At 59.1% G+C, this 14,143-nt stretch overlaps 1 protein-coding gene across 1 annotated transcript in view; it reads left to right on the forward strand.

Annotated features, from left to right (window-relative positions):
• GSG1L (GSG1 like) overlaps positions 1–5,929 on the forward strand; it is a 214,068-nt gene extending 208,139 nt beyond the window's left edge. The window contains 1 exon segment of the mRNA XM_040635173.1: positions 5,397–5,929. Coding sequence (XP_040491107.1) covers positions 5,397–5,494 — 98 coding nt within the window. The 3' untranslated portion in view covers positions 5,495–5,929.
• Positions 5,930–14,143: the final 8,214 nt, after the last annotated feature.

Genomic DNA, 14,143 nt, shown 5'->3' on the forward strand with positions numbered 1-14,143 from the left:
CACAGCTGTGTGAGCCCCAGGGCCTAGCCTGCAGTCCGTTCGTCAGCACGTTTCCCAGGAATGATTTAGCTCACTTAGTCTTCCTGCAGTAGTTGCCCTGACGACCATTTCCATTTTACGGGGAAAGACACTTGGGGTCAGAGAAACAAGGTCGTTTGTCCTGGGTCACAAATCCGGGCGACTTGCTGTGCTTTTGTTCTTCTCTATGACGGTTTTCTGCCCAGAAACACTTGGGGGCAGTTGTTAAAATACAGATTTCCCTGGAGATTCCAATTCCTCGGTTTGGGGCCGGGCCCAGGGGTCTGCATCCGGTAAGTCTGCTGCTACAGTCCCCCAGACGCAGGATGAACCCCGTCCCCCTGAGGGGGCTGCTGGGGCCCTTTCCCCGCCGGCACCCAGCAACTCGGGCCACCAAAGTCCCCCACCCTTCATCCTGCCAGCCGCGTGTGCCCTACTTTCCAGCCACACAGACCTTCTCGCTTCCCCCAGCCGCCAGCAGTGCCAGGTTTTTCACACCTCCTGAAAACCTCATTTACCTGCCAAGAACCCATTTCACACGCTGTTCCTTCTGCCTGAAAAGACCTGCTCCCTTCCTCCGCTGGGCAAGAAACAAACCCTACTTGTGCAATTGTGAGCTTCACAGTGCTTTCCAAGTCTAGTTCAAATGTCCGGGGGATGGCAGCCAGCCCGCCCTTCCCCCTCCGCCAGAAGTGGCCCTGTTCATCTCTGCATTGTCCTGTCCTGGGGCTCACGTCCATAAGGTGGGATTTTGTGGTGGTTACAAGCCCGGCCTTTGGAGGCTGCCTGGGTTCAAATGCAGCAATGAGACTGTGGACAAATGACTTAACCTGTCTGGGCCTCGCTTTCCTCGTCTGTAAAATGGGCATAGTAATGGCATCTCATTCCGATTTCTGAGGATTAACTGGGTCAGTGCACATGAGGCGCAGTGAATGGCTCCTACCACACTCTAAGGGCTGTAGACACGTGTGCTTATGTCATCCCCACATGTATGTGTCTGTTTCCCTCACTAGCGCTGGCAGGTGTCTCAGTCCTGTCTGTAGACCCAGCACCCGCTGTGGAGGCTGACACACAGTAGGTGCCCAACAAATGTTTCATAAGAGAATGAAGGAATCCGTGGTCCCGGGAGAGGTGGCAGGTTAAGTGGCCTCAACCTGATCCCAAGTGCGGAAAACAGAGGAGGAGCACGGCATGGCCCAGCAGTGGGGGGGCCCCAGCAGACGGACTCCAGAGAGGACAAGAATGGGGCTCCCATTTGATCTCCTAAGACAAGCTGCGCCCAAGGTAGACCACGAAACCCAGCCTCCCCTCCACATGGATCTCCCACACATACCTGATCTTCTTCCCAAATCCTTGTTCGTTCATTTAACGGATCCACATTGTCAGCCGTGTGCCTGGAATTGTGTGAGGTGCTGGGGACACAGCAATGAAGAGCAGCACGGCTGGTCTGTGTCCCCACGTTACCCACAGCCTAGTAGGGGAAACTGGGAGCAATTGAGTAAATGGCTGTTACCAAATATGCCGGAGTCTCTGAAGTGCCCTCAGGATACAGATCTAAGAACAAGGTTGACTTGGAGAAGCAGCCATAGGGCCCTCGCCAGGGTGGGGCCATTTTAGGAGTGGAAAAGGGACAATGGTGTCACTAGCTGAAGGGTCTCCAAAGCCAGACACCTCAGCGCCAGCCTCCATTCATTTCTCCATCACTCCCCTCAGCCTGTCTCTTTCTAGAGGAAAGAGTTCGAGGTGGGGCAGCTAGACAGTAGGCTCTGGCTGGGCCCGCCAGTCCTCAAGAGAGGCCGTCAGCACCTCGGACAGCGGATGTGGGGGGAGGGCAGGGGGTGTGGCGTTCATCTGCCTCTCCCGTGCCAGGCCCGGCTGGGCTGCTGTGGGGTCAGAAACGCCAATACCAGCCACTTGCCCACGGTCATCAATTCCTTTACCAGCTTCAGAGCGCCTTGGACAAGTTACATCCCCTGTAAGTGCGCCCATTTCCCCTTTGACACGTTTGCCGTGGCACTGGCAGACTTGGCTTTCAAGGGCCCTTCCAACTCAGTGAATCCATTCCGGAACACAGGATGTGACTGCACGCAATTCAGCAGAGCTGAGAGCTGATCCTCTGGGATCTTGGTGCTCTGGGGGAGTTCATGACCGTGATTTCCCACCGAACAATGGAGAAATGAGGACAGAAGAGACAGGACATTAAATGTGTTCATGTTCATTTGGGCCAAATACTCTGCTGAGCCTGGTTGCTTCCAAGGGAATTGAACACACAGCACTTGCTATCAACCCTCTGAGTGGCACCTTGGACAGATCTCTTCCTACCCTTGGGCTGTGGCTCCCCAGCTGTGAAGAGAGGTGGTTGAATCCAACCCCCTCTCGTGCAGGCATTTTGCTATTTCCACATCGATCTGAAGTCGGATAGCGACGGACTTTTAGCAGGGGACCTGCTGGGCCTGCTGAACCCTTTGTAACTCACATCCATTGCATGTTCAGAGAGGAAAAGGTACTTGTCAGCAGTCACACAGCTTTAAAAAAAAGACAAGACTGGCACAGCTTGTAAGCATTGCAGCCTGGATTTGAACCTTTGACTGTAAGACGGCAATTACAGTTTTCCCCCTAAGCCTGTATCCACAAGAGAAGAGACTGACCAAGGAGCACAGAACCTCAGAATAGGGAGGACAGGCAGAGCTCATTCTCCAAGCTTAGGAATTACTCCATCCTCCTCCTGCATGATTTCTTTATTTGTTCTCAGGGCTCGCTGTGTGCCTGGCCAGGTGCTGGGGGCCAAGGCTCTGGGATGAAAGCACACCCAGTCCCTGACTGCCCTGGGTCCCCAGGTTAGGTGTGGAGACCCTCACAACATGGAGTGACAAGCCAGGGAGAGAGAGACCAGCAGCGTGTCATGAGGTCACGGCGGGGAGCGAGGCCTGTGCCTGTGAGGTCGTGGGATGCTTCCCAGAGGGGGAGCATTGGAAAGACAAGTGGGGGACTCAGTAGCCAGGCAACAGCAGGGAAGGGCATCAGGCTGAGGGACCAGAATGTGCAAAGCCATGGCACAGAGTCATGGAACAAGGATGCAGGTTGGGAAGTAGAGTCAGAGCTCAGCCTGAGAGATGCTACTTGGCCCACGGATGGTTTTAAATGTTTTTAAAGCCTCAGTGGTCAGTATTGAAAAGCTAGGAGATTTGATCTCAAAATTCTAATTTTCAGTTTCTCTGAACTTTTTGGAAGATCTGAGCCCACATTCTCCATGGCAACAGTTGGCCAGAGCTGAAGAATGGCTGCTTCTGGCTCCTTTGCCCATTTATGTCATTTGGTTGGGCCTCATAGACATTTTGAGGTGGTATTCTCCAATCTACAGCATCAGGTGCTCCCCTTTACCCTGTCCCCCCCCACCGTCCCCCCGCTAGTGACTAGCCTGGAAGTAAAGATACTGGAAGATGGGAAGTGAGCGGGGGTCGTGGTGGCCTGGGGGGCTCTCCTTAGGCAGGAGGATGGAGCTCCCTACCGTCTGCTGTAAATGGCTCTGGGCCCCAAGCCCCTCCTGGGAGGCTGAAGAAGAAAGGCGGGGCCCAGTCCTCAGCGACGAATCCACCTCTGGATCCAGGGGACCAGCAGCCTGATTTTACCTCAAGAGGAAGGATAGGGATCATGGCCTCTCCTTTTCCTTCAAAGTGCATGATCCCTCTCTGTCTATTCCAGCAGACTCTCTGGGGTTCGGCCTGTTGGCGACGGTGAGAGCAGCTACGATCACTTTTAAATATTCATTTAGAAAAACAATCAAACCTTTCTGCACATCAAATATTTGCCTCTAGATTTTTTTTTTTTTAAATCCAAACACCTATATCTTGGCAGCATTCACTTCCAAAGAATGCAACTGTTTCGGTGGCTGGGGCCAAAACAGACCTTCTTCCCGAGGCCAAATGGTTCCAGAATGTTTGCCAAATATTTCCCACCTTTTAAAAATACAGTAAAATTAGCAAAGCAGTAACATTAAGGAATATTAAAAACAGAAAAAAGTCAAAGCACAAAACCCCGCAACCACCACCCCACCCCCCCCGTAATTGGCACAACGATCCTCCCCTTTGCCCGTGGCCTTCCAGCCTTTGCTGTGAGGAGGACTTTCCCAACAGAGCTGCTTTGGGAGTGGAGGAAGGGTTATGAGCTGTCTGTCTGTAGAGGTGTGCAAGCGAGAGCTTGGCTTCAGGAATTCCCACCTCAGTGGGGGTTGCTACTTGGAGCCTGTCTGATCCATCATGGGGCATCTGTCAAGCCGTCGTTGTCCTCGGCGCGTGGTCTGATGGGGGCCAAGCCGGGGACTGCCACTGGGGTGCGTGCTGCAAGATGAGGGAAGCAGCCCAGGGCCTCAAAGAGATGTGGGGGGGCTTCCTGGAGGCGGGGAGACATGAGCTGGGCCTTGAGGGTTTGAGTCACAGGGGGTGCTGGGACATGGTAGCAGGTCTCAATGTGGGGATGGACGTGGTTCCGGCGGGTCAGAGACACTGGGGAGGCGTTTGAGCGAAGGCAGGGAGCAGGCTTCTGAGAATCCAGGGAAAGAGGGGTGAGTGTGTTGGGTGAGGACCAGCTCCCAGCCTTCCGCTCGCCCGGGCCCCTGGAGCAGCGGGCAGTGGAAGGAGGTGGTGGAGTCCCTGCCGTGGGCCAGCGAGCTGCTCGGAGTCACTTGGGCACAACCACGCACTCACGCTCGGTCCCTGGGGTCACACAGGGACTGGGGCCAGGAGTTGCATACTTGTCCTTCTAACCCTCCCCCAGCTCCTTGAACCTGTGGAGACACAGTGTCACTTGGGGAAGCCTGGCGGGGCAGTGGGTGGGTAGGTGGAGAGGCGGTCCGGGCTGGCTGGGGGAGGGGTGGCTGGGGAGCCGGGTGGGCAGGGGAGCGAGAGGGGCAGGAGGGTGGAGCGCTGGTGGCTGGGTGCACGGTGGGGGGTCAGGGATGTGGCAGCAGGTTGGGAAGTGGGCAGGTGGGCAGGTGAGGTGGGGGGTGGGCGAGCGGGAGGCTAGGTGGTTGTTTCTGGTTGCTGGTAGGTGGGGCTGTGGGAGGTCAGCTGCTGAGGTGTTAATGGGTCTGGAGGGGGCTGGGTGGTGTGTGGACAGGTGTGGGAGGCGCAAGAGTGGGTTTGGGACTGTGGGTGGGAAGAGCGTGTCCGAGCGGGGTGGTGGGCACACTGGTGGGTGGGGAGTGGATGGCGGTGTTGGCGGGTGTACGTCCGGGTGGGTGGGTGATGGGGACACGGGCTGGTGAGCTGGTGAGTGAGGTGGTAGGTAGAGAGCCGGGTGTGGGTTGATAGGTGGGTGGGCAGTGGGTGCGTGGATGGAGGAAGGCAGCCGTCCGTACTGACCACCCCGTCTCTTGGCAGGACACCATCCACACATGGGGGATTCCTGGCCCCGGAGCTCTGCCCAGGAGGTGCCAGAGCTGAACCGCCAGTGCTGGGTCCTGGGGCACTGGGTGTGACTGAGACCCAGCGTGGCCCCCAGACCTCAGGCTGTCATTGGAACCGGCCCCCGCCAGAAGATCGCTGGTCTGGTGCCCCTGGAAAGCTGGCCTGTGTGCTGTGAACTCAGCCAGCCTGTGTGGGAGACACAGGCCTGCCCTTCCCACCGCCGCCTGGGGCTCAGGGCCCTGGACATGGAGCCGGGGTGGTCTGGGGAAATGCACAGGGCTGCACATGGCGACTTTGGGACAGCAACTCCTGACTCTTGTCACCATCACACGCAGCGCCCTGTCCGGTGCAGCTGGGATGCCATGAAAGACACGGCCGTTGGCCACGGAAAGCCGGCCGGGAAGTTCAGGGGGTGTTTGGCGGCACGGAGCCCTGCACGAGGCAGGGAGCAGGTGGGGCTTCCTGGCGCTGGCACCATAGAGGGGGGCACACAGCAGGCACACAGCAGGGGCACAATAAATGCTTGTTGAACCTGTTTTCTTGCTATGTGTGGAGGCCAGTTGCTCTCTGGGCTGTGGCTGCCCCCCACGGCCCCATCCTGTCGGGTCCTCAAGGAGCCTGAAGGTGAGACAGGCTGAGTGTGCTGGGGTCAGGGCCAGACACTGAGGTGCTAGAAGGATGGAGCCCAGAGTAGAAGCTGGGTCTGGGAGGTCGGGGTCAGGGCAGAGCCAGGCTGGCAGGCTGCCTTGGATTCCAGAGGGTGGGCAAGGTAGGTATGGGACAGGCAGGTGGGAAATTTGGGAGACAGGCCCTCAAGCCCAGGCCCTAAGCTGCCCTGACTCCATGGGGACCCTTGACCTTATTTCTAGAGCTACTTTTACATTGAGTCCTGGGGCTTAGGTGCCTGGGGAAGCATCCCTATTATAAAGATGAGGGCACTTAGGGTCACAGAGATGAAGTAACTTGCCCAAGATCACGGAGCTAGTGAATGGCAGAGATGGTCAGAACCAGAACTTAAAGAAGTCTCATCCCTTTTCAGAAGGATTTCTAGAGCTTTCCCCCGAGTAGAGAATGTTCTTCATCCTTCCATAAGTCCGTCCATTATCCATCCTCCATTATCTGCCCATCATCTATCCATCCATCATCCACCTGTCTATCCATCCTCTATCATCCGTCCGTCCGTCCATCCATCCATCCATCATCCATCCATCCATCCTCCACTTACCAAATGTCGTCCCTCCTTGTATCAGATGTCTGTCCATCTTCCTTCTGTGCATGACCCCTCCTCATTATTTAACTATCCGCGTATCCATCTACCCGATGCCACAGTTCATTGTGCTCCTACTATGTGCCAAGCACTGCAGTAGCATATGGAGCCCTCCAGACGGGTGTCTGTCCTCACAGATGGGTGTGACAGAGAACTAGACAGACGGTTGTTGTACCGTGTGTGACGTGCTTGGTGTGTGGCTCTGGGGCCAGGCAGCCTGGGTTTATGTTCCAGTTCCTCCACTTGAGACCTTAGGCAAGTGACCTAACCTCTCTGTGCCTCATCTCCATGGGCGCATGGAGATAATCCTTACACCTACCTCTTAACAGCTGTCCTGAGGGCTAACTGAGCTGCTGGACGTATGGGATTTAGAACAGAGCCTGGCACCCAGTGCTTGTTGGTGTTTGCTCTTGATGGGGAAAGTCGGGGGCTGCGGGACGCCCATAGGCAGCACCTGCTGGGGGAGGGAGGCGGCGGTGGTCAGGAGAGCTCCTTTGGGAAAAAGATACTGAAGCCAAGACGTGAAGGTTGTCTAGCTGTCAGGCAAGAGGAGAGGAGCAAGAAAGTGGGAACATTCTAGGAACCGTACAACAGTCTAGACAGCAGGTGTGGAGAGAAGGGAGGGCCGTCAGGGTGAGAAATCCAGCTCAGACGAGAGGAGGTCAGGGGAGCCAGGCCAGAGGGACGCGAAGCCTCCCTAGGAAGATTGGACTTCATCCTGGGGCCGCCCCGCTGTGCCTTCTAGGAGGATTTCTGCCTCCGTATCCCTCCCAAGCTCAGACGGAGAGAAGCGGGTGGTCTGGTTCGCACAGTGGCCGCAGGGATGGGGCAACGAGGGCAGATTCAGGAGCTAGTCATGAGCTAGTCAATAGACTGACATGGAAGGGAAAGCTGGCAGAGGTTCTCAGATTCCAGGCTGGGGCAGGGGCGGGTCCAGGCAGCTTGAGTCTCATGTGTCCGGGGTCACCACGCGGATCTGTGGGCTCATCATCACGCATGCGTTCATTAACCCAGTGATTCATTCATCCATTTTCCAGTCAGTCCGTAAATATTGTGCACCTACTGTGTGGGGCGGGAGATGGGGCTGGGAGGGGGAGTGGGGTCCCCTGACAAAGACCTCGATCGTCAGGACAGGGAGTGTGGGCTCTGGCCCCCGGGCAGGACGTGGGCTGGGCTCCCTGGGCACCAGGCGTCCTGGGGCTCTTTCTCCTCAGCCGGGGCCCTTCTGTAGTTGGCGGCTGGACCACCCACGTCCAGGAGATGATTTTCATTGACACGTGGGCAAAATTTTAATCTATTTTAATAGTTGTGTTTATGTAAACGTGTATTAGGAAACAATGTGTAACGGGCACATTAGTGTCATGATTTCACCGACGCTATCACTTAGGACGAAACCAAAATAGGCATTTCAGTAAAAAGACAAAGAGCTGGCTTGAAGAAAAATATTCAATAAATAATCGTGCAAGTGGTACGTGGTTGTGGTCTGCGGACGGCTCAGGTAAAGGCCTTACTTATCCCCTGCACAAGCCCACCCACCCGTCCTCCTGTCCCTCTGGGCACCTGTCGGGCAGAGGGGGAGCCCCAGCTGTCTTTCCGCCTCACGGAGCTGGCAGCAAGAAGGCTGCTCGTTAGGTGAGAGGACGCGCTGCCCGGCAGGCCTGGGCCTGGTCCCAGTGGCTCCCTACTGAGTGTAACTGGGAGGGTGGTCTTCACGCGGGGAGCAAACGCCGCGGTCGGCCTGCCTCTGGGAGGAGGGAAGACCGCCTGGGCTGAAGGCAGGGGGTGCCTGGGTCCCCGCGCCCAGTGTCCCTGTAGCCATGCTCCCCGGGCTCCCGTGCCCACACCGGCCCAGCAAGCCCGAGTTAGCGCTCGGTGCCAAGTGTGCGCCCACGGGCCCCGAGCACACGTTCCCAGGGCGGGAGCTGGTCCTGGACGCGCACTGGCCCTGGGTTGGCTCACACCGCCTCCTCTCCCCAGGTGCAGGGGCCGTGGGGGCCCAAGCTAAGGGTAATGGGCAGGTCCAGGCCGCAGGAAGTCGTGGGGCTGACCTCCGCCTTCGGCTGGTGGCCGTGATGAGCCGTCGTCCCTGCCGCCCTCACCAAAGCCAGCTTCTCCTGGCCACACGCTTGTCTCCCTCAGGTAATGGAAAGGTCAGCTTGACTCATGGGTGTCCATTTGCCGCAGCCAGGCCTGACTTGTCACGCTGGGGACTTGTCACACTTCATCCCCTGGGAGGAAGTGAGGACAGAGGAAAGCCTCAGAGGCCGTGGAGTTCATTCAAATCTTGAGACCACCACAGACCTGCAGCGGGCCCCATTCATCCACGAACCACGGGAGCCGCCATGGCGAGTCAGGAGGACACGATCTTCACCCTCGTGGAGTTCGTATTCCCGTGAGGAGACAGAGACCACTCAAATCATTCAAACAACAGCAGTATCACTCCAAGCATGAGAAGTGCTATGTAAGCGAACCAAGGGAAGGCCTGATTTACACTGGAATGTTGAGGGTGGCCTCTCAGGAAGGGCCATGAAGCAGGGACTGAAGGAAGCAGCAAGGGAGTATGGGTAGCAGCCACAGCATGTGCAAAGGCCCTGGGGTTGAGAGGACTGTTGTGTGTGGCACTATGACAGGACCCAGTGCTTGGAGCTCAAGGCGAGGGCACGACGTCTGCTGCTGAGCCATTGGTCTTCAGGGGTCAGAGCCGGTGGGGTCTGTGGGTGATGGCCAGGAGTGCGGCCTTTGCCTGGAAGGCCACAGGGAACCATGGCCACGAGGGTTTTTAGAGGAGGACACAGCAAGTTCCTCCTGGTTGTGTGGGGGGAAGGCCTGGGAGATGGGGTGCAAGGCAGAGGCAGGATGACCAGAGAGGGGGCTGTGGCAGGTCCTGCTGGGAGACGGTGGGGGCTTAGGCTGCGGGGGCACCAGGGATGAGATACGTCGTCCCAGTGCGGCTCAGGAGTGGGTGAAGGCACGAGGGACACCTGGGCTCGGCTGGCTGTTTTCTGAGGCTCCTGTCTGGGCTTTGATGCTGTACAGATGGGGACACCATGGGCCATTTGGGGCCACGAGGGGAACCAGGGAAAGCGTCATCTGAGTGGATGAATTAGGAAAGCACCTGACCTCAACCCCCAGGAGATGCGGCCCGGGACACACGGCTTGGGGGGGCTGGAGTTCAGCGCCCCTCACCCCTCACTCCGGGGCTGTGGCCAGTGACAGATCGCACCACCGCACCAGTGGACGGCCCCGCCGCGGGACTGAGGACAAACTCAGCCCAGCTGGGGACCATCAGTCATGAGGAAAAACCAATCTCCTCTGCGTGGGATTTACTGCCTGGACGGACAGGAAATCCCGGAGCGGGACCTCTGCCCTGTCCCCAGCACAGCCCAGCCCGCGACACCCCGGTAATTGCTTTTGGGGTCACATTTCATCCTGGACTGACACCGGCTGAGCCTCTGCCTTATGGGAGACCAGTGGCCAGGCTGACGCTGCCAGGACGGGCTGGGATGTGGGGGCTGGGGGGTCCCTGGGATTCCAGGGGGAGCGGGAAGGGGCTTCTGTGCAGGAGAAGTTCCACTGTATGAGGCCGAGCTGGCGAGCCCCTGCACCAACCCCCTCCCCTCCTTGGACCCTCCCAATCCCCCAGGGAACGGCCAGGGTGAGTGTGGGTGGCCTGGGGGTGCAGAGGCTGAGACCTCCACCTGTGCTCTAAGGCCAGCGCCCCTTGTGGCCCAATGAGCTCCAGCTAGCGGAGGCTGGGAGGTCGTCCGAAGGTCAGGAGGGGCAGGTGGAAGGCGGGGCCGGGTTGCTCCGGGGATGAGTCCAGCTCAGCCGCAAGGGCACTCTTTCCTTCTGGAAGCCTCCGTGTGCACACCTGGGGTTGGATCGCAGGCACGTGTGCTCGCTCCACTTCAGGCAGGGCTGTGGAGGGGACACAGGTGAGGGGCGCAGGCGGGGCCTGAGGCAGAGGGGCCGTGGGGAACCCGGCAGCCGAGAGTAACGGGGACCAGAGCAGAGAAACAGGGACTTGTCCAGACCCGGGTGGGATCAGGAGCCTCCGAAGGGCATATCCAGGCGGGGGCAGGGGGGAGGTGAGGACGCGGCGGCAACAGGCCTGGGCTGGGGCAGCCGCCCCGTCAGAACGCAGAGACAGCCTTGGCAGGCTCGGGGGACCACCTGGGGCCTTCTGAGGTCGTGGTGCCCTGTGCAGAACTGTCTGGGGACCAAGGAAGACACGCACAGAGCAGGTCCCTCCCACTGCCGGACGAGGCGGCAGGTCCCCGGAGGCCTGAGGGGAGGTTCCTCGGAGCCCTGGCCTGCTCTTCCCATTCGTCAGCTGTGGCCCAGAGCGGAACCCCACGCCGGGTGCCAGCCAGCCCCCCAACCCGACAGTTGCAGCTTCGAGGTAATTTGGGCCCAGTGCTGATGTGTGCGGTGGGAAGCAGGACGCCCAGGGCAAGGCCTCTGTTCTCCCACTGCGGCTCGGCNNNGGGGCTGGGGGGGGGGGGACTGCCACTCCAGCAGGCAAAGGTACCCGGACTGACCTCTGCCTTTGTGCCCTAGGGGGTCTGAGGGTCCAGGATCGATCCCCTCCCTCCGCTGACTTCCCAGGGAGGAACCAGCTCTGGGGTGTTCGGGGAGCCACAGGCTGGGGACTGCAGTCTTTAGGGGGACCAGGAAGGAAGGGGATGCTGGGGTTCATGCCGAGGCAGGTGGGACCTAGGGCGGAGTCGGGGGGGGGTGGCTATGCAGGACGGGTAACCGGTTTGGTTCACTTGGTGTTTGCTTGGTTAAGTTGAGCCAACACTTACAAGTGAGATTTCACATTAAAAATAGATAAAACACCTGGATTTCTGGCGTCTCTTAAAATCCTTGAAGGTCTGGCATCTCTGGACCATTGTCCCTGAGTTACAGCTGTCCCCAAGAAGGGGTGTGCGCTGCTGACCAGGTCCTCATGGGCCGGCTTTGCTCCCGGACGTCAGACCAGGGCTCTGGCTGGGGGCTGCGAGGCGGATCGTGGCCCCGAAGCTGGAATGCGCCATGCGGCCTCCCACCCCACACTGCACGGCCTTGCCTGCCCTCCGGTGGCTCCAGGGCTGGCCCGGAGATGCTACAGATGGAGGTCGGGGAGGCTCTCCAACAGTGGGGGGCCGGGGAGACACTCCCCTCCTGGGCCAGAGGAGGGAGGTGGGGTTTCCAAGGGGCCCTCTTGCGTAGCACCAGTGCAACCACAGGAATCCGGCCTCGGGGGGCTTGGCTTCTAGGATCCACGTAACTCTAAGGGTAACCCCAAGGAAAGACCCAGGGATTCCACACCGCCTCAGCTCTCCCGAGGTTATCCCGGGATCTGTGCACTAATGGCTTCTGAAGCTGTGTGTCTTGGGCAAGTTACTCAACCTCTCTGTGCCTCAATTCTCTCATCTGTAAAGGGAGGGTCATAATAGTGCCTACCCCATAGGGTTGTGACGTGGATTCCATGAGGTGGTGCGGGACACAAAATAACCACTGTCATCTGTCTATGATCGTGCCCCCACTTGCAGGTGGGGAAAGGGAAGCTCTGAGAGGGGACTTGCCCCACGTCATTCGCCGGCCTCCAGTGAACTCTGACTCCGTTCTTGGAGGCAGCATGGGCTCCCTCTGCCTGACCCCAAATCCAGCACGTGGGACCATATTCTTAATAACATCTTTTATTGATTTTGCAAGAGAAAAAAATAGAAACTTATTTTACAGTTGATGCCTGTGCAGCTTTCTGCCCCTCCTACGGCGCATGGCGCATACAGTTACTATCAACAGCAGCAGAGGTTCTGGGAGTGAGTGTGCGTGGTGGTCTGACCTGTGCCCCCGCCTCGCGTGGGGACAGGGAGCTGGGCTGCCTTTATAGTGGCGGCACTGGCTTTGGTCCCTAAGGGCTGGCTGGATGAGCCCCCTGCTCCCCCCGGGCCGCAGCTCTCCTGGTTGCCACGTCTGGGAGGGGAGCACTGAAGCTGGGGGGCCCTGGATGCTACAGAAATGACGGATCTTCTCCGGGAGAAACAATTCCTTATCTTCACATCGGCCCCAGGCTCCAAATGAAAAGCGCATTTGCATGGCTGCTCCGCGGAAGCTGCAAAGCTCACGAAGTATTTGTGGGGCTCTCGGTTGCATAGGAACCTACTTCGAGTACCGAGTACCGTGCTGCGGCGGGGGCCGGGCTGGGCGCCAGGAAAACAACGGATTAATATTTGGAACGAGAAATTACCCACCACTGGGAAACCAATTAGGTCCCTGATCCCAGCTTGTTACATCGATGCAAATAGATACGTTCTGAGCTTCACTCGGTTGGGGGTGCAAGGCACATTTCCAACTCGCGGGGAAGCTGCTGGAAGGGGGGCAGGCTGGGCAACAAGCACCGCTGACTGCAGGGGCACCTGCGCGGAACAACGGGAGGAGCGAGTGGGAGGAGCCCGAGCTCAGACCAGAGGGAGGGGCCGCCCGCCTCCAGATAAAAGTTCAAGTGGAAGGGGAGGTGGCCTCGGCCCGAGGGTGGGGTCGTGGCCTGGTCCTGGGCCTGCCCCGTATCCTGACGTTGGACGGGCCCTGCCAGTCGTCTGGGGGGGGTGAAGCTGTCCACTGCCTGGGCTACGTGGCTTGGACGCACGACAGGTGGGCACCGCTCCCTTCCTTTCCTCCAAGAGACACACGCAATGCTGACGGGTCCGTCCTCCAGGCTGGGACGAGGGAAGGGGGTTGGAGCAGTCCTGGCTCAACATTCGACATTCGGGGGACCAGGGAACAACCCCATCCTCTCAGCCAGCTCCGCCAGCCCCCAGATGAGGCAGGGATGTGGCGGGGAGGGGAGTTGTTGGCACCTCCGCTTGGGCCTCCCCCTGCGCCCCCGCATGTTGGGGCTGGTGTCTGAGGCACCCCCACCCCGGCCTTGGGCAGCCACGCTGTGCAGGGAGGGGAGGCCCCCCCGGGGCACCACAGCGTCCTGGCCTGAGGCGGCCCAGCGTTTGTGGGCGCAGGCGTGGGTGCATTCGGCCCTGCTGGGCTGGAGCCTGCGGGCACCAAGCCAGCTGTCCTGGGAGGGTGCCCCGGAGCCGAGGAGCAGAGGAAGGCCCAGCCACACAAGTCCCCTCTCGCTCTTCCAGCCCCCAGAGTCCAGGCTGCCACAGCTGAGGACCGGGGGCGGGTGACACAGGCACCAGGAGTGGGGGGGTGACAAAGGCCCTGCTGGCTGGGGGACCAGCTCTCCCTCCTCCGTGGTCAGCACCGCCACCGTCGCACTGTCTCTTTCTCGCTTATGCACGTTTTGGGGCGTAAGGCTGTCAAGGGAGAGTACAGAGAGGAGGGCGTTACCCAGCTTCAGTCCCCGAGGGCGGCCCCACACTCCCTTGGGAGTGAGGAGTCCACAGCTCTCCGGCAGCCTCCGAGCTTGGCACCCGGGCACGCTGACCTGTCGCCGCCCCCCCCCCCC

The sequence above is a fragment of the Ursus maritimus genome, unplaced genomic scaffold (genome assembly GCF_017311325.1).
Source record: "Ursus maritimus isolate PB19 unplaced genomic scaffold, ASM1731132v1 scaffold_2, whole genome shotgun sequence".
In the NCBI taxonomy this organism is placed as follows: Eukaryota; Metazoa; Chordata; class Mammalia; order Carnivora; family Ursidae; genus Ursus; species Ursus maritimus.